General features: G+C 44.5%; 1 protein-coding gene across 1 annotated transcript in view; it reads left to right on the top strand.

Moving 5' to 3' along the window:
* The first annotated feature begins 215 nt into the window (after positions 1 to 215).
* The window catches only part of VAT1L (vesicle amine transport 1 like), a 195,337-nt gene continuing 169,587 nt past the window's right edge, over positions 216 to 25,965 (top strand). The window contains exon 1 of the mRNA XM_055299635.2: positions 216 to 599. Coding sequence (XP_055155610.1) covers positions 367 to 599 — 233 coding nt within the window. The 5' untranslated portion in view covers positions 216 to 366. The remainder of the gene's footprint in view (positions 600 to 25,965) is intronic.

Genomic DNA, 25,965 nt, shown 5'->3' on the forward strand with positions numbered 1-25,965 from the left:
ACCAAGTACTGGGCCCACAGGGAGGGGTATGACAAGGTGGTCTCTCTAGGCTCGTTTTAGTCACAGATCTTCGGCAAATCTGCGTTTGGGGCCGCGATCCCGAGCCTAATTTGGGACTATTTCAGGAAATGGAGTTGAGGCTTCGTTGGGACAGGAAAGAAGGGTGGGGCGGGGGTGGAGCGCTTAGGGGCACGGCTCTTGTGAGGATTACGGCGGAGACTGTGGACCGCTGCGGCGCTCGCAGAGGCTGCAGCCATTGCACAGCCGAGCATCCCACATTCAACAGGAGGAACCCGCGGGAGAGGAGCCCCAATCCCCCAGCGCCGCAGCCACCGCAGCCCCGCGCGCCCCGCGCCCTCGAGCGCCATGGCCAAGGAAGGCGTGGAGAAGGCGGAGGAGACGGAGCAAATGATCGAGAAGGAGGCAGGCAAGGAGCCGGCGGAGGGCGGCAGCGGCGACGGCTCGCACCGCCTCGGGGACGCCCAGGAGATGCGCGCGGTGGTGCTGGCCGGCTTCGGGGGGCTCAACAAGCTGCGGCTCTCCAGGAAGGCCATGCCCGAGCCTCAGGACGGCGAGCTCAAGATCCGCGTCAAAGCCTGGTCCAGTATCCGCGCCTTTCTCGCTTTCTCTCTTTTTGCGCGCTGGGCGCTGGGGAGGGGGTGGGAAAGCTGCGGCTGGGATGCTGCCCGGGTAGAACCGCCGCGCGCACCCCCTCCGCGCCCTCACCCGGGTCTCAGAGCCTCCCCGGGCCAAAGCTGGGGAGGATGCAAAGGGGTGGCCTCCCCAAGCCAGATCTAGGGGTGACGGGAGGAGAATGTGAGCTCCTGGGCGCGGGGAGAATGCTGGCGTCCAAGCACCCCGGGTCTGGAAGATAGCGCTACGGGAGTTCTCCACCTGAAAGGACCACTCAGCTTCCGCACAGGGTGGTTGATGCTTAACAGAATTAAAAATATATGTATTAAGAACCGCAAGCCCACTGTGTGCCAGCCGCCGTTGGTAGTTTTACACTTGCGATCTTATTTAATACTTCCTGGGACATAATGAGTCTGGTGCCATCATGATCCCTTTACAGGTAAGAAAGCCGCGCTCAGAGAGAATGAGTGATTTGCCCAAGATTAGTCAGCTGCCACTAAGTGGCTTGGCCGGGAATTTGATACATGATCTTTTTTCCCCTCTATGCTGTTGTCCTGAAGGGCCCTGGGACAGGGTGCAGGGCTGGATCCCGCCTCCTGCACACTTTCTTCCCCGTAGCCTGATGGGGAAAGGAACTAGGAAGGAAGAGGGTCGGTACCTTGCACCCAAACTTGGTGAGGGTGGAGACCAGCGCTGCAGCGCAACCCCCTCCATGCCCCTCTCCATCCTCTGTTTCTCCGAGAGGGAAAAAAAACCCTGATCAATCTCCCCGGAATTCCTGCTCCCATCTCAGAAGGAGCTCAGCTCTCTAAGCTGCCCTCTATTCCCCATTCCCCCTGGGGGAACTTCTTCAGGCCCTCATGCTCAGCTGAGATTCACGGGGAGAGTTTAAGCCTCTCTGTGTGCGGCCACTGTAATTTCCCTGAAGTTATGGGAAGGGCTTACCCAGCAGAGGCGGACTGGACCCAACGCTAGGTTTGCATGTTAAACTTGTAAGGGGAACTTGCTATTATCACGGTGAGACGAGCCTATTCCTTCCCATCTGTTTTTTAGAGCACCCCAGTACATGCTGCTCTCCAAAGCAGCAGCCAGCTCACAAGCTCCTAGGTTAGATCAAAAACCCAATATCTGGACCTCATCTAGAGGCACGAGAAATGCAAAGGAGAGTCCCCTCCCGTTCACCACCTTGAGAACAGACGCAGGTTTCATCGGCCAGATTAGAAAGCAGCTAGTGGGAGAAGCAGCCGCTGATCCCTGCCTTGCTGCTCATATATGCAGCTGGTCAGGTTTGACTCTGAACACGACTCGTGGGTCTCTGTGGGGAATTCTGGGTAAGGGAAGAGGCTTTTGCAAACCAGGGGATCCTGTACAATGAACTCTTATTGAACCAAGTTGTTTGATCCCAGAAGGAGAGCTTATATCTGCCCTTTCGCAGCTAAATCCCCAAAGACCAGCCCACTCCCCCACCCCACACTGTTTGGCACACTGCACATGCTAAATAAGTTATCGCTGAATGAATGGATTGAGGAAAGAGCTCGGAGGAGGATTGTTGGGTCATTATTTTTCTTGCTGATGGAAGAGCTTTTGCTTAGTACAATTAAAACCATGCATTTAGAACTCTCCTTCCTTAACCACTTCATCAAAAAAAAATTACCTGTATACACACACCTATGCATATATGTGCATATTCTTATATACAATTATATATACAGTTGCATATGTATGTGTACGTTATTTATGACCCTTCATCCAAATTGAGGATGGGATTCTAGGATTCTGTGTCAGAGTACATATTCAGAGAGTGAAAATGATAAAATTACTTTTTAAAGGAAAGAGCATCATTTGCAGTACACATAGTTCTGTGTTTTCCAGTCTTATGCTAACTGCATAATTGCTGATAAGAACTGAAGCATTTTGAAATAATAAATGTCAAGATGAAGGCCAAGAGATTGATTTTCAAAGCCAGATGTGCAAGCCTGTTCTTCAGTGGAGCTTAACACACACACACACACACACACACACACACACACACACACACAGAAATCACTGCACTTCCCCCACCCTAGTTGTTTAGAAAGCCAACCAGGCTGCAGGTACATTTGGAATACAGTGTTGCAAACAGCCCAGATTGATTTTCCTTTCACCAAGCTGGAAGCAGAGTTAATGGTTTTACAAGGAAGGATTGTAACAGGCTTGTAAAGATGACCCACTGGGCAGCTCCTTCTCCTCTGGGCTGGGATTGGCTGGCCAGACATGACCATTGATTATAAGTTTTAGCCTTGGGATCCAGGATGTCTCATTCTGTATTTTTATGAATCAGCCGATGGCTTCCTGGATGATGGTCTCCCATTTATCTGCTCTCTATTTTTAATAGAAACCTTTTTGTCATAATAGGATATGCTTTTTGCTTGGATTAAAGCATAGTCCATTTGAACCAGTATTAGTTAGACCTGGAATGACGTTCCAAGTTGGCTATAAATTTTAAGAAAATGGAAGAGATGAGGCAGGAAGAAATATCTATTTTATATCATTGACTCTTTTTCATTAATGGACCAATGAGATGGGTATTTTTCCTACAGAACAGAAGAGCAAATTGAGGCTTGGAAACATTGAGTAATTTGCCAAAAACATCACACAATAGTAGAGTTAGGATTTGAATCTGCTTCTCCTTAAATTTTTGCTGTTTTCCTTTTATTCCATTTTGTCTCCCTTGGTGGAAAAGCATTAGCACATGTGATTCCCCTCTTAGCATGTAGTCTCACTTTCTTTCCTTTCTCCACCGAAGATGGTTCCTTTGCTCTTTTTGTGTCTGGCTTAGGAGAATATTCTCTAGCTATTCCCAAAGTAGTATGGCTTTCTCCAGAAAGTAGAGACATTTTGGTCAAATGCAGCTCAAAAAGAACTGTTGCTGGGGTCAAGGTTGGAGTGATAGCAGTCTTCTGTCTAAATTGTTTTTTAAAATGTCAGTTTTGATGGCAGATCGATTTCACAAATTATTCATGGAATATTTTATGCAACAAAAGGTTTAAGTGACCAGGTGGAAATAGCATGTGGTCCTTGAAAAAAGATGGACTTGGATATAAGCTTCAGCCTCATCTCTTCCTATCCATATGCCCTTGGGGGATGTGTCTCAATGTCTCCAAACTTCCCATACATTATCTGTAAAGTGGGGATAATAAAATGAACCTCATGGTATTGTTGAGAGGATCAGATGCAAGAAAGACACTGGTGTGCTGTCAGCATTCAATAAGTAGGATTCGTTTTGACTGTCGTTGCCATATCTAGACCAATGTGATATATGCTGCTTGGTGACCTGACAACTTGGAGGCCATAATTTTAATCATGTATACAATATAGGCAATATCATGTCACATCTGCTTGGTGATTAAGAGAGCCTCCTAGACATGAGTCCCAGCTCTGATACTTGCTAACTGGATGTCTTAGGTCTGGCTCCTTGGAGGCAGAGCCTGACACAGGGATCCTTTTTCAGGTGGTTTATTGAAAGCGTGCTTTTAGAACTATGGGAGCAAGAGAAGCAGGCTAGGGAAGAGGAAGGAGTTGAGCAAGCATGTGGTCTTAGCTGGATCCCACTGCAGAGTCAGTCCCACCTTGAAGCAAGGAACAGAGGGAGCCTTCTGTGTCATTGGCTGTGGGCTACTTCCTAAGTGGGGACATTGAGCCTCTCAAGCAGAAGTGGCTTCTATTTGACTGAGCAAAATTCTCTAGGGAAAGGGATGACTCTGAGGCTCAAGCATCCAACACGTCCAGCAGTTTGGGTATGGGCGTGCTGCCCATAGACGGGATCTGGGTGAGGTACAAACCACGCCTTCTGGTTGGCTTTGGCCATGTTGTTGTTAAAAACATGTTAACAAACTTCTGTTTCCTGGACTATGAAATGGACCGGATGGTCCATCCCTCTTCATAGTGTTGTAATGAAGCTTAAATGACATGCCATATACAAAGACCTTTATAAGAATGCCTGGTGCTTAGCAAGTAGTCAAAAAATGATAACCACTATTATCTAAACTTTTACTTTTGGTTGCCATAGATACTTTATACAGTTTATTATTCAAGCTGGAACTCTTGTATTTTGAGACAGGCATAGCAAGTAGTCAAAAAATGATAACCATTATTATCTAAACTTTTACTTTTGGTTGCCACAGATACTTATATAGTTTACTATTCAAACTGGAACTCTTATATTTTGAGACAGGGTCTTGCTCTGTCACCCAAGCTGAAGTGCAGTGGCGTGATCATGGTTCACTGCCACCTTGATCTCCCTGGCTCAAGTGATCCTCCTGCCTTGGCTTCCTGCGTAGCTGGGACCACAGGCATGTGCCACCGTGCCCAGCTAATTTTTGTAGAGACAGAGTCTCACTATGTTGCTCAGGCTGGTCTCAAACAAACAACCTCTTCTGAAAGCAAAAGGGGCACTATTTATAATTACTCCTATGTAGGAGAAGCTACAATCATAAACTGGAACTGTCTTAGGCAAACCAAGATGTATGGTTCGCCCCTAACTGATGCAAGTCAGAACTGTGCCTTTGCTGGTATCAGTCTTGTCACAGTTGAGTGTCTCTTAGACAGGGGCTGCTAGGATTTTAGGCTGGCAGAGGGTCTCCAGGTTGGGCTGCAGGAATGTATTTAAGTGGCCATTAACAAACCTTGTCTGGTTTGTGGTTGAAATTGGCTTGCAGTAGAAGGGCACTAATGGATTAGGGATATTTATTTTCCCAGAGTGATTTACAGCAAGAGGCTACATGAAACTGCTGGAAAGAGACCAACTGGATGAAAAATGGTTCCAGCCAGTCATGGTTCCATTGGCTGATCTGAAAATGGGCTGAGGGCAGGCCACATCAGAAGAAAGCTACCAGATTGGTAGAATTCTAATATGTCACGAGGGTATAGTAAATTAGAGATAGGGAAGGAACAAACATGTATTGACCGCTTGTTATGAGCCAGGAACTGAGTTGGCTGCAATACACTATTTGTTTCATTTCATCCTAATGACAACTCAACAAAATCAGTATTGCCATCTTCAGTTAAAGATGAGGAAAATGACATTCACAGACACATCAGGATCACAGACTGGTAAGTGGAAGAGCCATGTGAAAACCCAAGTGTGCCTAAAACCCAAATGGCTCTTTATATTTTGGAGAATCAGAGCGACACAGTGACAAAGACATAAAAGAGAGAGAGACACACACAAATCATGAGAGATCAAGAGACACAGAGAGGCAGATAGGCACAGAGACAGGAATACAGAGAAAGAGCCATGAATGTATTTGACTGATTTGAAATACAACTGCCAAGATTCAAAATTGCACAGTACTATCCTGCCTCCCACCCCAAAACGGCCATTACGTTTATGCACTACATCCATTTTGTCTACACTTGTGAGATACAGTATGTGGGATGCTTTGGGGGATCCATCTAGATGGAGTTACTATGACTGTTGACCCAGAACACCCATGCTGATTAAACACAGCCACAATCACCACTCCTTGAACCACTCAAGATATTGGAGCTCCTCCCTCTGCCTCCTTTACGTTGATCAGGCCATTGCTACATTGGCAAACTAAGTATAAGTTATCCCCAAACAACAGAGCATTAAACTGTCACTAGTAAGGTTGATGCAATGAACGGTGGCCAACATGATATTCCCTGTGTTTATTCAAATAAACAAGTGGTGTCCATGAGGTTAAATGACACAGATGTTTGTAAAACTAAGAAGTTGCTCAGAGGGTTTCTAATGCCAAGCCAGGAGCCACTCTGACATGGAGATTGGAATAATGTGTTCTGAATCACTGTATTGGATGGAAGCGTCAGGATTTGACAGGAAGGGGTGACTCCATGCTGGGTCATATTTAAGCCTCATCTGATGATGAGAACATGGAAGTGCTAGCTCAGGGGTCATTTTTATTTAATGAAATTTGCATTCTCTCATCAACTGAGTCCTTGCTGATGAGGACTGGCGATGGTGACAATATCCACTCTTTATCCAATAATGAAATAGGCTTCTTGCTTTTCTGGCAATTTGAAGAGGAAAGGAAACCTAGAATCAGTGATTCTTCTATCTCATGAGAACAAAGAAATATGTTTTGACCCCATCATTTGAACCCACTGTTTATACTTAGCCATCTTGCCCCCTGAGAATATTTTGATCTATCAATAGAGAAGCATTTGTCTTTTCTCTCCGTTTTGTGTCCCCTCTCCCTCAATCCGTATCTTCATATACTCCTGTCTTCCAATTTTTCCATTCTGCTGCTAAAAAAATAATAGCCATCAAAGAATAATCTCACTAATGGAAGCAATAATTGGTAGAATTTACAGTGGAGGGGGGAAAAGATTGAGAAGTTAAGATTTGTTATAATAATATTTTACATGAAATAGGATTCATCCAAGTAGAAATAATTTCAGGAAATAAAAGTGAAGTAAATGGCAAATAGCTTAACAGCTTATTAACAGCTTAATAACAAATAGCTAAAATGTGCCATTTAGAACATTTTAATTTGCTAAAAATCAACGCTTGTCATAATTCTGATGACTTGTTTGTAGTAGGTATTTCCTCAGGATTAAACCTTTTGTGGGGTCAAAAGTATGGAATTAAAAATAACCTGGGATCAAAAGGAAGAGCCTGAAGGAAGAGCAGGAATGAAGGTGGACGGGTCCATTCAGAAAAGATTCATTCACTCCACCTAGTTGGTTAATTAGCATTGGTAGGGAATCAGTGCAGATGGGGAAGAAGCTGCCTATCCTTTGGAAAATGCTGGGGCTCTGGTTTCAGGCAGACATTGGCTAAAATTTTGCTTTGCCCTTTATCAACCATTCGTGTTTGAGCAAGTCACTTAGCTCCCTTTTTTCCCTTTTTTTTTTTTTTTTAAATTTGAGACAGAGTTTTGCACTGTCACCCAGGCTGGAGTGCAGTGGCCCAATTTTGGCTCACTGCAACCTCCGCCTACCAAATTCAAGCGATTCTCCTTCCTCAGCCTCCCAAGTAGCTGGGATTACAGGTGCCTGCCACCACGCCCAGCTAATTTTTATATTTTTAGTAGAGACAGGGTTTCGCCATGTTGGCCAGGCTGGTCTCAAATTCCTGACCTCGGCCTCCCAAAGTGCTGGGATTTACAGGCATGAGACACCACGCCTGGCCAGTTGCTTAGCTCTCTAAGTCTTATTTGCTTTACTTACAAAATGGAGATACAACCTTATAGAACATCCGACGTATACTACGTTTCCATGAATAGCAGCCAGATCTCAACTATATAGGGACTAGTGAGAAACCAACGGCAGGTGGCTGATGATGGGCAAAGGGAATGGCAACTGATCATTGCACCCACCCTACCGTCCATCTGCAGCATCTTTGCAGTGACAAAGCCTACTATGTACCTCAGCTTTTCATCTGATCTTCACCACCCCATGGGGTAGGTGTCACTGAAATTATCATCCATGTTTTCTAGGAGAGAAAGCTGGGACTCGGGGATGGAGTGGAAATAGTGAGAAGCTACAATAGATTTGGGTTCAGATCCTAAGTCTACCTCACTGTGGCTGTGTGATCTTAAGCAAATATCACTTTCAACGTATCTACTTCCTCACTTTGTTAATGATACGCACTTTTACTTACTGTTACAAAGACTAGCTGAGTGTCTGTAGAAGTCTTGACGGTGCCTTGCAAAGGGTGGGTACTCAATAAAGGTTGTGTTTCTTCCTAAATGACTTGGGCTTTTACATACAGAACTGGGACATGAATTGCCATCTCTTGTTTTCTTGCCTAGCGGTTCTCACACTAAACTACATTGCCAACAGAGAGTAGGATGCTGGCTTTTCCACAAAATGGAATGAAATCATGTCTTTTGCAGCCACGTAGATGGAGATGAAGGCTGTTATACGAAGAGAAATAACTCAGAAACAGAAAGTCCAATCTGGCACGTTCTCACTCAGAAGTGGGTACCCATGGACATGGTACACACTGAGTAGAATAATAGACATTGGAGGCTCTAAAAGGTGTGAGGGTGGAGGAAGATGAGGGTTGAAAATTGCCTAATGGTACAGTGGTCACTTTTGGGGCAGTGGGTGCACTAAAAGCCTGGATTTCACCATTACACAGTATATCCACGCAACAAAACTGCACTTGTACCCTTACATTTATTTATTTTTTTTTTTTTTGAGATGGAGTCTCGCTCTGTCACCCAGGCTGGAGTGCAATGGCGGTATCTTGGCTCACTGCAACCTGCGCCTCCCAGGTTCAAGTGATTCTCCTGCCTCAGCCTCCTGAGTAGCTGGGATTACAGGCATGCACCACTGCACCCGGCTAATTTTTGTATTTTTAGCAGAGACAGATTTCACCATGTTGGTCAGGCTGGTCTCAAACTCCGGACCTCAGGTGATCCGCCTGCCTCAGCCTCCCAAAGTGCTTGGATTAACAGGCATGAGCCACCGCACCCAGCAATTTTTCTTTTTCCTTTTTTTAGGATGCTGGCTTTCAAAGCCACCCAACTTCCAGGGTTGGGAATGGATTTGGACTGATCTATTGCTGCCCTCCCACAAGCCCCCTGCATCCCCACCCATGGGTTGCTGCAGGGATTTCTTTGCTAGCTGGGTGTATATAGACAATCCAGCCTCTGGAGCTTGGTTCACTCTCATTCAAAGGAGTCAAATCCCACACTTTGGACACATCACTGACACTCAGCACTCACAGCAGAGCTCACCCAGGCATGAAGAAATAGTGCCCCAATGACCCCCAAGCTCCTGGGACTTCCTTTTCCTAAGAGAGAGCATTTTGGACATCTTGGCATTTGTCACAGAAGAAAAAGTGTAATTAGAAAGAAGAGACTCTTCACAGGAAAGGGCGGCGAGCATGTAATCTCAAATTAGTTTGATTCCTCTGTGTGTGATCTCATACAGAAAATCGGTTGGAGCCATGGTATGAAAATGAGTGAATTTTATGTCTGAAGGCCCAGGAGACAAAATAGATGTTCCAGTTAAAGAAGCTGTTTTATTTTTGAACGTGATATTTTCTCGATGAGAGCATGCAGTCAGCATCTGTCCTCAGTCTCCTGTCAATGATCCCTGAGGTCTCATCCCCAGAATTTTCCTGGAGCCAGGGACATGCTAAACAATGTTTCACCAAACAGAACCCGAAGCCAAAGCATTGGGTCCTCTCACTCCTAACTTCTCTAAATAACTGTGGTCCCCAGAACCTAATGCAGGATAATTATCTTCCGAGCAAGGGATGACAATGATTCCTTTCTTAACCTGGCACTAGCCATACACCCAAGCCAGATGAGAGGCAGTATGCTTCTTGGTTTTAAAATAGTTAATGTGTGAAGTAAAACAAGCTTGAATTCAAATCCAGGCTCTAACAATTTTAGCAACCTGTATAACCTTGGAAAAATAATTAAGTCTTTTGAAACCTCAGTTTGCTCATCTGTAATATGGATATAATAATAGCATGTATGGGGTAAAAGATTTTGTGTCGGGAAAGAAAAAGACAATGCAGCTAAAGTGCCTAGCAAGGATGTTGATACATTTCATATTTGTTGAATGAATGAATAAATGAAGTGTGTGTGTCATATAAGATGTGTTTGATAGATATTAATGGTGGGGAGGAGGTAGAAAGAAATAGGACATTAAAAAGTCCCTCCATACATCATAAAGTTTTCTGAATGGAGTCCCTCATTCAGACTTCACCTGTATCCTCCAAAGACCACAAAACCCGACATCAAAAGTAGCTCAAGCGGGATGTGCCACTGTGACAGCACATATACAAGAAGACCAAGATGAATTCCTGAAGGGACAGGCGAGGAAATGGAACCAAAATACACCATGCTCCTACTGTGTGCTAGAAACTGGACCAAGCTTAGAGATCTTCAGAGGGCAGGAAGGCCACCCCCTTACTCCCTCCCCTCTCTCGTTATGTCAGCCCTGCTGGCCATCATGATGAATTTGGCCGTGGGATTCTGGGCTTTCTCCTCTCCTTCCCCTTCCATCTTTTATCCTCTCTCCTCATAAGTTAGCTTCATGTGCTCCTGCTGCAATGAGCTTCCTTCCCGAGGCTGGAAAAGGTAGTGGTCATTAGCTGCAGCTGCCGTGTAAAAATGTAGCAAGCCCCAGTGCAAACAGAACTTTTTTTCTCCCAGTTTTCATGTATTGAGGAAGGAATTTGATTGGTCCTTTGCAAATCACGTACCAGCCCCTGGAGATCTCTTTCCCTCTCTTCCTCTCCTGGTCCTCCTCCTCCTCTCCTTGTCTCTCCCTCTGTCTCTCCCTCCCTCCCCCTCCCTCCTTCTCTCTCTCTCTCTGTCTCTGTCTCTCTCCCTCCCTTCTTTTCCCTCCATCTTTCCCCCTTTCTCCCTCCCACTTTCTCCATCTCTTTCCCTCTCCACTGCCTCCCTCTCTCTCTGGCTTAAGAAAATGAGGAGCTGTGATTGACCACACCTATGCCTCATGCTGTCTTACCTTGGTCTAAAAGAATGTGAGCATCATGTCTGACAGCCCCACTGGAATACATGGTGTGTGTGTGTGTGTGTGTGTGTGTGTGTGTGTGTGTGTGTGTGTGTATTGGGGGAAAAGGAGAGGGTAAATACCCCAAAAGGAATGGAGAGCAATTACCAGAAAGTGGGGGATAAGAAGCACATGGGACTAATTTAAATGGTAGCCATCATGAGTGGATGTAAGACTCTTCTTCATCCAGTAAAAAGTGAAGAATCCAAGGGGAACTGGAGAAGTCAGGTCCATTCCCTCTCCTGTGATTGTACCTTTCTCAGCACAGTTATTAAGTCACATTAAATAACATATATTTTCAACTATGAGGCCCATCGTCTTGTAAATCTTTTTGGTAATCTCGGAAATTCTAGGAATTTTCTCTGTGATCAGTTAACATGAATGCCAAACATGGTGCTTGGTTCACAGTAGGCACTCAATAAGTCTGGAGAACGAGTAAATATATTTCTGACTTTCTAGTAAACATGACCTTCCTAATACAAACAGTGGCCATTCCTGGTGAGTGGGACTCAAGCTTCCCTTCCTCATCTCAGCTTTCTCCTACAAGAACCTAAATCTCTCCTAAGGCCTCTCGCATGCAGATCTTCGAGTGAGAACCTGGGAGGACACCAAACTATGTTTTCACAGGACTATGTTTTCAGGAATTTTACTTCTCCTTAACACAGTCTATTCTCTTAGAAGCAGAAATGAGTAACTACTTTCCCTAGCCTGGGAAATGTGGGTCTCTGACTTCTCAAGATGCTCTGTAATTTTGTCCTCGTTGACATCTGGCTCCATCGAGTGCCACAGACCAAAGCTCTTAGACAGAACCTGCCATGTAGCCCCAAAGACTGTTATTCCATGAGCAAAACCATTCAAGCATCCCTGCAATACATGGGATTATCATGTATACCTGGGGACTCTAAGGCCGACCAACATGGATGTTAAAATCATAAACCCTATTTCCACGACTTTGTCCCTACCCTTAATAGGTATCAGGCCCCCCAAACTGCACCCTTCAATACCCACAGAGAGTTTCAAGGGTTGCCTAGGAGGTGTTGCACAGGTACTCAGAAACACAGTTCTCCTGGTTCCCCAAATGATCCTGTACCTTTCCTATTGCCTTGTTCTTTTCCCACTGCCATACACTAAGGCCAACCAGAATATGTCCCCATTTTCTCCCTGTTCCAGATAGAAAGTCAGCCTCCCTGCTTGCGCTGTGGCACACTTTCCGCCCAGTGCAGGTTACAAAGCAGCACATGCTACCTTGTATATTTAATGCTCCCACTGTTTGGAGTTAATAGGAAAGATACATTAATTATATTTCACTATTATCATAATAGCCTTTTGTTTTTGGTTTGTTTTTTTTTTTTGAGACAGAGTCTCAGTCTGTTGCCTAGGCTGGAGCGCAGTGGTGCGATCTCCGTTCACTGCAAACTCAGCCTCCTAGGTTCAAGCGATTCTACTGCCTCAGCCTCCCGAATAGCTGGGATTACAGGCATATGCCACCACACCTGGCTAATTTTGTATTTTTAGTAGAGATGGGGTTTTGCCACATTGGCCAGGCTGGTCTCAAACTCCTGACCTCAGCTGATCTGCCCACCCTGACCTACCAAATTGCCGGGGTTACAGGCGTGAACCACTGCCCCTGGCCCCATAATAGCCTTTATTGGGTACCGCAAGCGCTATACTGTTTTATAGTGATCTCTATGATACCAAGCATCTTACCTGTGAAGAAGCAGAACCAAGAAAACGAAAGAACTTGCTAAGCATCACACAAATAAGCTACAGAGACGGTGGTTTCAAACCAGGGTTTGTTTCATTTCTAAAGCTCATGCTTCTCACCGCTCTCTACACAAGAGGCCCTGAAACTGAAAAACTCCTTCAATGCTGAAAAATAAACCATACTCAGAAGGCAACCTTTCAGTGTTGCATGCTAATCTGCTTCATCCAGACCTATATAATCCAACTCACTTTCCCTTAGGATGAGGTTTGTTATTGTTCCCAGAATACATAGCTGCCCTTCATGCAAATGAACACATTGTGGGGCAGCCCCACTGGCCCAGATACCCTGAGCCATATGATTCAAAGGAGCTCTGATGAGACTTTCAAACTGCACTCTTCATACTCCTACCCCTCCTCCCAACACAGGCACACTTGTACCTTTGAGCAGACTATCCATCAAAGTACACTCTTTCATATAAAAAAAAAAGCATCCCTCATCTAGGATCAGAAAGAAATGCCTTTCCTTTATCTATGCTACACCTAGTTCAATCAGCTAATGGGGAGCTAGTAAACCTACCATACCTATGATTGGTCTGAATGATTTTCTAATTGGTTTCCCTTTATCCGCTCAGTTAAACTCACTAAAATTGTTCCGACTGGGGACCTCATAATAAACTCTGACTCAACGTTTTGCAGCTGGAATCGAGGATGCATGACGCAGCCATCGATGCGCCCACCTTCCTGAAACAGTCCTTTCAGATTTGAAGGCCTTCTCTGTCTGACCCCGGAGGAGAGACAGACAGTCCATGTCTCTGGGACTACTACTTCATAGGAAATGAATGGCAAAGGCAATTTTCACCCTCCCACCGCTTTGAGCCTCAGCATCTCTGTCCTCAGCCAGCAGCACATGTGGGAAACTCCACATCTTCCTTTTGCATTTTTAGCAGTTTTCTTTCCTTTTGTCATTTTTAGCAGTCATCTTTTTTCCTTTTGTATCCTTAAGATAGCCGGGCCTGTTTGCTCCTGAATGGACACCCAGCTTCCAAAATAATTGAAAAGCACTGTGAAAGTCTTGAGTCCCTTAGAAAACACTAAAGTTGCCCGGGCACAGTGGCCCATGCCTGTAATCCCAGCACTTTGGGAGGCCAAGGGGGGGTGCAGCACGAGGTCAGGAGTTCAAGACCAGCCTGGCCAAGATAGTAAAACCCAGTATCTACTAAAAATACAAAAATTAGCCAGGCATGGTGGTAGGCGCCTGTAATCCCAGCTACTCGGGAGGCTGAGGCAGGGAACTGCTTGAACCCAGGAGGCAGAGTTTGCAGTAAGCCGAGATCACGCCACTGCACTCCAGTCTGGGCAATAGACCGAGACCCCATCTGAAACACACACACACACACACACACACACGTGCGCACACACACACACTAAAGTTGCATCCATCATGGCACACACACACACACGCGCGCACACACACACACACACACACACACACTCCAAAGTTGCATCCATTCATGGCACGGACAAAACTTCTCAAACATTTTCTTTTCCTGTGTACATCCCATAAGTGCTGCTGCTCCCTCCAAACTCTCCCCTGCTCTGTTCAAACTATTCCAGACTTTGAAACCTTGCTCTTGCCATTTCTTGGCAATCTTTATTCACCCTTCATATCTAGTCTTTAATCTTCCAGGAGTAAATCCTTGCTTTTTTAAGAGGTGCATCAATCAAGCAGGCCTTTGATCTTCTCAGTTTTCTTCTCACCATCACAGCAGCGGACACAGCAGGGCCGGCAGCCAAGCAAAGATTTCTTTCGCGAGAAGAAAGAAGAGGGCTCAAATCATTCCTAGGTATTTTCCTACTTACACCTTTAGTGGAGAAATTATTGTTTGCCAGCCTTTAATGTGCCCTGTGCTAAGCACTGAACATTGAAAGGTGGATTTTCAGACAAGCCCTGTGCCCTAAAGTTGCTCATAGTCTACAGGGAAGATAATAGGGTATAGATGCTACTACTGTCTCCTTCTTAGCATCCATTAGACTTAAATATTACTTAACTAAAAGCTCAGTTCCTTAGTCACACTAGTTACATTTCAAGTGTTCAATACCACATTTGGCCAAGTGGCTACCATATTGGAGGGCAGCAGGGACAGAACATTTCCATCATTCCAGAAGGTTCTATTGGATGTGTCTGTTCAACTCTTCACCTCCTTTTTTGTTCCTATTGAAACAACCATTTTACTAGACATTCTTTTTTTTCTTTTTTCTTTTTTTTTTGACAGAGTCTTGCTGTGCTGCCCAGGCTGGAGTGCAGTGGTGCGATCTCGGCTCACTGCAAGCTGTGCCTCCTGGGTTCAGGCCATTCTCCTGCCTCAGTCTCCCGAGTAGCTGGGACTACAGGCGCCCGCTACCACGCCCGGCTAATTTTTTGTATTTTTAGTAGAGACGGGGTTTCACTGTGTTAGCCAGGATGGTCTCGATCTCCTGACCTCGCAATCCGCCTGCCTCGGCCTCCCAAAGAGCTGGGATTACAGGCGTGAGCCACCATGCCAGGCTACACATTCTTTTTATCAGCAGTAATGTCTTAGGAAATAGCTGTAATGTTGTAGGAAAAATGGACTATTTCTCTATGGGGACTCTGTTCGTCTTTGGCTCTGAGGAGAAATCAAACCGTCATTACTCTGTCTTCTCCCCTTTGTGAAGAGGTGAGATGGGGCTGGAGACGCTGAGAGAACAGGAGCAAGGGGCACACCCATTCAGTGATACTTTCTGTGAGAAGAACCTGATCCCAGTCACGTGATTTAAGAACTACCCTCTCTATGCTAGCTGTGACTCTTGTACAGCCTCCTCTTATGGAACTGTCATGCTATGTAGTCATTCCTTTGTTGATCTCTGAGTCCTGGAAGGCAGAGATGTCATTGTCACTGTTGTGACATTAGTGCCTAGCCAAGCCCCAAAACACAGATGGGTCTGTTGAATTTAAATTGGATGACATTAAATGTTCTATGCAACCAGTCACTGCCGAGCACCAGATTGAAGTGAATGCCTTGGTCAACATCAAACATGGAGCATAAAGATGTTAACCTTTACAGGAACCTTAGGAATAAATACCTCCTGCTGTGTCCCGAGGAGGGGCTGAGAGTAAATAACTCCAGGTCTCAAAGTCAAAAGAGTTAGTCTCAGCATCTAGGAGTGCTTGTTTTGGATGCTTTCGGACCTGGTTTTTCTGTTTCTGCTGAAAACTGGCTCTAGACATTTAGATTCTCAATATGTCTCCTTGGCCGTTTCGTTCTGTGTTGGAAATACTACTGAGGTGTGTTTTGAATACTAATTTGGACATGTGATCTGAAGGTATTTCTTTTCCCAGACATGGTAGAAACAAAGAACTCATACAACAGTATCCCAAACTATATTACCCTCATCATCACTGCCAAGTAGCATCCTCCCTCCTCTCTGTCCTTATTTCAGCCATGCTGGCCATCACGATGAGTTTGTCCCTGGGATTCTACGCTTTCCCCTCTCCTTCCCCTTCCATCTTTTTTCCTCTCTGTCCTCATGAGTTGGCATCTTGTGCTCCTGCTACAATGAGCTTCCTTCTTGAGGCTGGAAAAGCTGGTGGTCTTTAGCTCCAGCAGCCATGTACAAATTTAGCAAGTCCCAGTGCAAAGAGAACTTTTTTCTCCCAGTTTTCCCCCAGCATATGTTATGGAGAAAGGGATCTCAGTGGGGCTACGACAGCACTACTAATGTAAAATGGTAGATTATGAATAAAATCAGATGGGTCGGAAAACTCTGTATGTTTCCTGTGGCTGAAGTGGCTTGTTTATCTTAAAATAGTGGTTAGAGAGGGTGGACAGGATTATGTGGAACTGCTCACCAAGGGGACCGGTGTCAAGAGCCATGGGCCAGCAGTGTGGGAAGGGAGTCTGAGCATCCCAACATAACCTTTCCAGCCTCTGATTGAACACAGGTGGATTCTTCAGGTGAATCCTAAGACCTCTTCGAGACAATTCTGGCTGTTCTCAAACAAGAGCTGCCATCTGAAATTTGCATAAACAGTGTCCTTGCTTTGGTCGCTGTGAGCTTTTTCTTCCCTAGCAAATTTGTGTCAGTCTGTTCTCACAGTCTTGAGATAATAAAACTGGCACTTGAGCAAATCAAAAAAGAAAAAAGAAGATTTATGCCCAAGATTTTCTGAGATCAATGCCTATTTTCCTAAGCATTTTCAAGTTTTCAATTGAGATTAAGAAACAAAAACAAAAGCTTCAGTTCTGGGGCAATGAGAAAATTAATCAAACATCTGCTTCTTTGACCCCGCATGGATTGGGAGTTAAGTGCTTTGATGAACATATTATCAGCAAGATGAGAACAGAATAAACAAAGAGCGCACCTTCCCTTATTGCGTCTGCTTGGCACAAAGCCTCGCACAAGGTCTACTTGGCTCTGCCCAGAGCTGGCAAAGGCTGCCACGAATGCAGGGCTGGTTAAAGTTCCCAGGCAGAGGTCTGGTAAAGCTTCCTATTGAGAATTTGATGGTGTTTTCCCTGATGCCTGCCTCTCTGCCAGGGTTGTGATCTCCGACTTCCCACAGACACATAGAAAGCCCTGAAGTGTGATTTTTCATAGATTTTCCCCAAGCAGTTTACCAATCCTGCATGTATTTATCTGCTTGTTACTTTTTGTGTTATTTTTTCCTTAGTCTCTGCCTTTTTTTTTTTTTTTTTTTGAGATGGAGTCTTGCCCTGTGGCCAAGGCTGGAGTGCAATGGTGAGATCTCAGCTCACTGCAACCGCCACCTCCCGGGTTCAAGCAATTCTTCTGCCTCACCCTCCTGAGCAGCTGGGATTACAGGCACCTGCCACTACACCCAGCAAAATTTTGTATTTTTAGTAGAGTTGGGGTTTCACCATGTTGGTTAAGCTGGTCTTGAACTCCTGACCTCAGGTGATCTGCCTGCCTTGGCCTCCCAAAGTGCTGGGATTACAGGTGTGAGCCACCGCACCCAGCCTCTGCCCCCCTTTTAAATTCCTTGATCTCTTTATTTTTCTTTTTCTATTTATTATTTATATATTTTGAGATGGAGTCTCGCTCTGTCACCCAGGCTGGAATGCAGTGGCAAGATCTCGGCTCACTGCAAGCTCTGCCTCCTGGGTTGACGCCATTCTCCTCCTCAGCCTCCCAAGTAGCTGGAACTGCAGGCGCCCGCCACCACACCCAGCCAAGTTTTTTGTATTTTTAGTAGAGACGGGGTTTCACCATGTTAGCCAGCATGGTCTCGATTTCCTGACCTCCTGGTCTGCCCACCTCGGCCTCCCAAAGTGTTGGGATTACAGGCGTGAGCCACCACGCCCGGCTTGATCTCTTTATTTTTCTAATCTTCACTTCCCTTTTTTCTATGGAAACAACTGTTTTTACTAAACGTTACTTTTATCAGCAGCCATGTCTTAGGAAACAGCTGTCATATCGTAGCAAAAATGGACTGTTTCTCCGTGGGATGCTGGTCTTTGGTGGCTCCAGGGAGAAATCAAGACACGGCCACTCTGTGCTGTCTTCTCCCTTCCGTGGAAAGGTGGGGTGAGGCCAGAGAGGCTGAGAGAATGGGAGCAAGAGGCACGCCCATTCCTAAGGGATACTTTCTGTGACAAGCATCTGATTGCAGCAGGTTCTTTGCCCTTCCTCTCATTCTTTCAGGTTTTTATTTAAAGATCTCATTCTCTTTCCTGCCTTTGCACCATTTGTTATAAGAACCACTAGATCTTTCCTCCTCAGGGACTGCCGTGCAAAGGACCCTCATAAAAATTCACCATCAGTGACAGCTGCTCTGTGATCACAAGGGAATAAATCCTGAAAGGGGAGATCACACTACTCTTTTTGTAGTGGGTGCTAGTGTGCACCTCCCCAAAGCATCCTTTTAGAATCTCAGTGCTCACTCCCCCAGCTACCAGGAATGATGGCAGCTGACAGCTCACAGCTGGTTTCTCCTGAGGAATTGTTCTCAGCCAAAGAAAGTCTCCTTCCCCAAGCCTGCACCCCCTCCCTGGGGGCAGCCCTCATTCCTGACTGGTTGATGCAGGGGTGCAAAGGCCCAGTCCCCATGCCTTGATTCAGAATTACTCAAGGAACCATGCTATGTCTGGAACTTTGCAAGGATGGACTGAGACCTCTTTACTTGTATAGCAGAGTTCAACTTCTCCTCGTCCCCAGTCCAGCTTCCCTCCTGCCTATCCAGGAGTTGTCTTCCAGAACACTCCCTATCAGACCTCTTGCTGCAAATCTCAGTCTCGGAGCCTGTTTCCCAGGGAACCTGACCTATGGCATTTTCTTTGTGTCATAGTGATGACAGTGATGCGGATAGCAGCTTATATTTGTTGAGCATTTACTGTGTACGAGGTACTCTGTTTTACATATACTGTCACATGCAATCCACACAACACCCCATAAGATGGGTGTGTTACCATCCCGTTGTTGAGATGGAAAAACTAAGGCCCATGGTCAAGCAACCCACTTGAGGAAGGAGCCAGAAAGCTAAAGCTAAAGATCTAAAGTTAGCTTTGGTGATTGCAGAGGACTATTTGGAACAATTCTTTGGGGAGAACTTTCTGGAGGTTGATGTTTTGACTTCATGGTTGTATTGTACATTAGCATGTGCCATGGTGGCTATATGAGCACTTTGCCTACACTCCAGAACAGGGGTCCATGGGCCACAGACCAGTACTGGTCTGTGGCCTGTTAGGAAATGGGCTACCAAGTAGGAGGTAATTGGTGGGCAAGGAAGCGAAGCTTCATCTCTATTTAGAGCCACTCCCCGTCACTCGCATTATCCCCTGCACTCTGCCTCCTGTCAGATCAGCGGCACCATTAGGTTCTCACAGGAGCATGAACCCTATTGTGAGCTGCACGTGTGAGGGATCTAAGTTGTGTACTTCTTATGAAAATCTAATGCCTGATGATCTGTCCCTGTCTCTTGTCACCCCCAGATGGGACCATCGAGTTGTAGGAAAACAAGCTCAGGGCTCCCACTTGATTCTACTTTATGCTGACTTGTATAATTATTTCATTATATATCGCAATGTAATAATAATAGAAATACAATGCACAGTAAATGTCATGTGCTTGAATCATCCCAAAACCATCTTCCCACCCCTGCTCCATGGAAAAAAAAAGTCTTCCATTAAACTGGTCCCTGGTGCCAAAAAGGTTTGGGACTGTTGCTCTGGAAGACCACTTGTCATCGTATTGTGATCAGCTTTTTTTTTTTTTTTTTTTTTTAAATCAGAGTTTCATTCTTGTTGCCCACACTGGAGTGCAATGGCGCAATCTTGGCTCACTGTAACCTCCACCTACCAGGTTCAAGCGATTCTCCTGCCTCAGCCTCCCACGTAGCTAGGATTACAGGCATGTGCCACCACACCCGGCTAATTTTTTGTATTTTTAGTAGAGATGATGTTTTCTCATGTTGGTCAGGCTGGTCTTGAACTCCTCACCTCAGGTGATCCACCCGCCTCAGCTTCCCAAAGTGCTGAGGTTACATGCGTGAGCCACCGTGCACGGCCGTGATCAGTTTTTATGATTCTGTTTCCCCATGAGAATCTGGAGCCCCTTGTTAACTTTGGGCACCCGCTACCTAGTATACAGTGAGTGCTCAGTGTGCTAGTTGAGTGGGGAGGTCTTGTCTTTGTAACTGGGAAAACTGAGCCATGATCTTTCTCTAGGAGAGCAAAGTACATTAGTGAAGAGCACAGGCCCTGGATTTACGTCACTTGCTTTTGCAAGCAATGTAAGCCAGGTAAAACCAACATTTTGTAAACCTTAATGTGCCTTGGTTTTGTTCTTTGCAAAATGGGGGTAATATTGTTGATCTCTTAGCATTGTTTATGGTTGTTGTAAAACTGAAATGACACTCAACACCATGCCTGATACATAGCAAGCGCCCCATAAAAGTTACCTATTAACAATTACTAGCCACAGATCAATTCTTTTCCTTCCCATCCTCCATCATCAGAGAAATTAGAATGGCCAGATTTCTGTTAGCTTCTTAGGGATGCCTCCAACAGTCACAAAGCCCTATAGGAGAGCCCTCTCAGAAAGAGTCCATTCTTTTTTGATCATTTTTTTTTCCATGGGAACAGCTGACATTGGGCTACTCAAGTGGTCCTTTGCAACCCTAACAGCACATGAGAGTGTGTGCTTTCACTAAAGAGCCTCTCAGAGCTGGGGCCAGGATATGCACTTTCAGAAAAAAATAAATGTCGTGAAGATCCTGACTTGCATTAAAAAAAGTGATTGTACTCAAGGCTCACCCCGTCTTTTCAGCAATTGCTACTGTGGGTGGAGGGAGGGGATCTACTGCCATTGCCCACAAAGAGAGAGGGTTCATAGTCTTTATCGAGTTTACTACACATGACTTCAAGGTGTCTTGGAACTATTTCATAGAATCATGAGAGCTCCAGATTTGAAGAAAGGATGTCAGCTAGTCTTGTGTTTTAAATTTCCTCCATGACATCCTTCATGGTCTTCACAAACATCCTTAGTAACCAGAAACGGGGCAGCCTGTCTGATATTTTTATCAGCAACTTGGATGTAGAAGCTCGTGTCATGATAACCACATTTTCACAGGATACAAATCCAGGAGGGAGAATTAATTTTTTTTGATGAAAGAATTAGGATTCAAGAAAGAGAGAGACAAATGAGAATGATGAACTTAATCTAATAGCACCAAATCTAGCAAGGATAACTATAATCCTCTGGACTAAGATCAAAAATTCAACTGCCCTAGAGGACAATGAGAACTTTTCATTTACTTTCTATTTAACCATTTAATTTGTACTCTGTCTCATTTAGAAAAAGACTTGAATTAGCTTTAAAAAATAAAACAATATCAGTGATTCTCTAAATGTGGTTCCCAGATCAGCAGCAGCAGCATTACTTAGAAACTTAGAAATGAAAAACTTAAGACCTCACCCCAGACCTGCTTGAGTCCAGAACTCAGAGGTGGGGCCCAACAATCTGTGTTTTAACCAGCCCTCCTGGAAATTCTGATGAATAATAAAGTTTGAGAACCACTCACAATACTACTAATACTGGTAATGGAGTGTAAGGATTTACAAAATGGAATCTCTAAAGTACTCAGAGGTTAAGATGAAGTCGAGTACTAAGATGATATAGAGGCTGGGCATGGTGGCCCAGCACTTCCCACACTTCCCAGCACTTTGGGAAGCCAAAGTGGGAGGATCACCTGAGCCCACAAGGTCAAGACTGCAGTGAGCCATGTTCACGCCACTGCACTCCAGCCTGGGTGACAGAGCTAGACTCTATCTCAAAAACAACAACAAAGATGATATAGAGAATGAGTGTGACAAATTTGGCTCAGAGCTTCCTAACAGCCAATGCAAAGAAATAAACATAACCAATGTATATACTGTACTGAACCTATAAGATCCAGAAAGCCAATCCTTGTGCTGAGATTTGAGGAAAGAGTACTGTCTTCATAAAGTCTTGAATATATATTGTAGCAAATTATATACTTAACAAAATCCCTACAGTAAGTATTAAAAGTAATGGCACAAACCACAATTACTTTTGCACCAACCTAATAAAACAATGGGTTTCTGAAGATTCTTTGGCAGTCTGTCTCTTAATTGAACTAATGACAGAACAAGACGTGGGATTTCTATTGAGTATAATAGGAAAATATAGGATGGGGCTCTGTAATCTGCATCAGTAGAGAAGTAGGTTTCGGAAGAGGGAGATTTGTTTAATCATCTGACACTGTTTGGATTTTCATGATTGATGCGGAGGATACCGACAACCTGAGGAAAGAACAGGATAGCAAGAGGCCTAAGATCTTTTCATATGAGCAACCCCTGCCTCCTTTTCACCAGGAGAGTAGAAGACAAGAGAGCATCTCCATGCTACATGTATCTTCTTTGCTAAACTCCTTCTTTTGAGTTTAGCCTCAAATTGGAAAATTAATAAACTATAGCTGGGCTGATTCTTTTGTCATCCACTTAGTGATGTCTTTTAAGAAATCAAATGTGTCTTCATTTGATATTGTTAGCATATCCAAAAAAGTATTCCAAATGAAAAGCTTTGGGGACAAGAAGACATAGCAGCCTACCATCGTTTATAGATCACACAATGACAGCCTGGTGGTCAGAACTCAAGCTTGGCAGTCATATAAAAGGGCTCATATTCCCAGTTCTGGTACGAACTATATAACCTTGTACAAGGTGCTTTATTCTCTCTTGGTCTCACCTCCCTTTTGCACAAAATGGAGATTAAAACACTCCATCCCTTAATACCTAACATGTAGCAGTATCATCACGGGAGCAATGTTTGTTGACTTTGGTAGGACAAAAATAAAGGCAGCTAAACATCTCTCAGGAGACTTTACAGGGTGATATTCCTCACTTACTGGGTAACAGAAAAGGAAGTGTAGAGGCCAAGGCTAGTTTTTAACCCCTATATAAAGTGTAAGCATACAAGTCAATGTCTTTTTCTCAAGACCACCAAGCGTCTCTCCCTCTCTACCTAAGCTTTGATTTTGATAATGTTTGAAACAGAGCCCACAGGATAAAGGACCATCAAACAAACAGAGGATCAGAGCTGGGGAAGGCTTCAGAGACTCAGCCAAACTCCACCGCGAATTGATGGCAGCACCGGGACTAAAACCCAAGCACCTGCATCTGTTTCCTTTTACTGTTTCCTTTCAGTCTTCTTGACCCTGAATCTTTTTTTTTTTTTTTTTTTTTTTTTGACAGAGTCTCGCTTTGCCACCCAGGCTGGAGTGCAGTGAAGTGATCTTGGCTCACTGCCTTCCAAGTTTAAGCGATTCTCCTGCCTCAGCCTCCTGAGTAGCTGAGACTATAGGCGTGCACCACCACGCCTGGTTAATTTTTTGTATTTTTAGTAGAGATACGGTTTCACCATGTTGGCCAGGCTGGTCTCGAACTCCTGACCTCGGGTAATCCACCCGTCTCGGCCTCCAAAGTGCTGGGATTACAGATGTGAGCCACCATGCCCCGCCATTCCTGAATCTTAAAATTCTTGATTTCAGTAACATTTGATTTACTTGAGATTTTATGGTGTTATGGGATACACAATAAGCAAGGAGTTGGAAGACCTTTACTCAAGTCTCAGCTCTGTCACTGTCATGTACTGTCAGTGTTGTTGTGCTGCCTTTAACAAGTCAGTTTTCTTAACTGAGGCTCAATGTTCACATCTATTTAATGGGATTAATGGTATCTGCACTTCTTGCTTTTCTCAGCTTGCGACAAAGTTTCATGAGATACGCATGAAAGCACCTGGTAAACTTTGCTGTACCCTACAAATATAACAAAGTGTTCCTATCTTAAGGAACTGTCCCCCAATTTTCCTATATCTTCCCCCACATGTCTTCAGATCCCTCATTCTATGTTTTGAGCTTTTCAGGGTCTCTTTTTTCAAACCTCTATCTTCATTCCTTCAAGATGCCATGTCTCAATAATAACTCTTTAAACCTAGCCTCTGACTAATAATTTAGTATGGGAAGAAAACTGAGACAGTCTTATATTATTTATTAAAATTATACCAATCTTTGAGAAAAATAGGATTACCTGGCAGAACTTTATGTCAGGTACTTTCCAACACTATTTCATTTTTTGCAATGATCTCAAATGTTTCAGAGCTGTATAAAATTTTTACTCCATTTGTGGGCCTGAGTCATCAGGCATAGTCATTGCCACCCCCCAAAAACATTCTAACTAAGAATCATATTGCCTTAGAGAATACTGGAAACTGTAATTGTGCAAAACAGGGGCATTGACATGCCCCTGTTTTTTTGCTTTGTTTTGTTTTTTTCTGTTGTGGTAGAAAAAGAAAAGGATTAGACTCAAGTTTTTAAGTTCATGGATTTCACTATTTACTATCTGTATGGCCTTGGGTAAATAACTTATTATCTCTAAGCAAACGAATTTATTTTTGTCTGAAGGAAAAAAAGTAGAGTCAGCAATGTCTGTCCCAGTGGGTGATTGGGAGTGATTGATTATGGTATTCGTTTGAGTTTGTATCTTTTGGTTTCATGTGACAGGGACCACATAGGTAATCCAAGCAAAGAGCTTCTGCTGTAAACACATTTGTGAAGTAATGAAGGAACTCATGGAAATCAGAGAGCAGGGGGTGTGATGGAGCTGGACCTCCCCAAGCCCAGAGACTGGACCTCTGCTCATTCTAGGGAACTCAGCAGTGGAAGTCTACAAAGCCACATCCTGGTGCAGAGAGTTGGATTGCCTCTGTTGCTCTTCATGTTTTTTCTTTTAATTCTGCCATCTATTGTCTTTTCCACATATGCTTCCCCAAAGCTCAGGTCAACTAGCTCTCTCTCACTCACTTCTGTCTTTTGACATGCTTTCTGTTGCTAAGTCATTCTCTTGATGTGTGTTTCCCAATTCATAGTTTTACAGAGAACACCCAGTTCTTGGACCAGCTCATTTATTCAGTTTAAGGAATGGGTTCCTGTCTAGATTATGAATGGCCACTCCTCCAATATTGGGCCCACACTGGTGCAATCAGATCTCTGCCAGGGGGAAGATATAAAGAGCTATAAACATGGCCCCTGTATGTGCAAGGGCGGGGCATAGAGAAGTTCCCCATAAAGAGGTAGAGTGTGTTGCCTAAGGGCTCAGGTTAGGCTTTGCATGAATTCAAATCCTGACTTTGACACTTTCAAAAGATGTGATGGCAAGCAAGTTACTTAAGCTCTCTGGGTCTCAATTGTCTGATCTGAAAACTTGGTATGATAGTTCATACCTCATAGGAGGAGTATTGATGAGTCTTAACTAACAAAAGTCAAGCACTTAGCACAGTTCTTGACACAAACTAAACCCTCAGCAAAAGCTAGCTATATCCGTATCAGGAGAAACAGATCTGATCCAACACTCGGGAGCACTCTGCTAACAATTATTTACATCCCCTTTGTGTGGAGATAAACAATACTGACCTGTCCTAGTCTCCGTCTCCAAAATACACCCGCGTCCTAAAAATAGACGGCATTCTCCATGACCTGACAGAATCGCCTAATGCCTCACTGAGGAAACAGGGTGCTACAGACTTTTGAAAAGTCAGTTTTAGCCTCTTCTCACTGGAATTTAAGTAGCT

Source organism: Symphalangus syndactylus, chromosome 11, assembly GCF_028878055.3.
Source record: "Symphalangus syndactylus isolate Jambi chromosome 11, NHGRI_mSymSyn1-v2.1_pri, whole genome shotgun sequence".
NCBI classification, from domain to species: Eukaryota; Metazoa; Chordata; class Mammalia; order Primates; family Hylobatidae; genus Symphalangus; species Symphalangus syndactylus.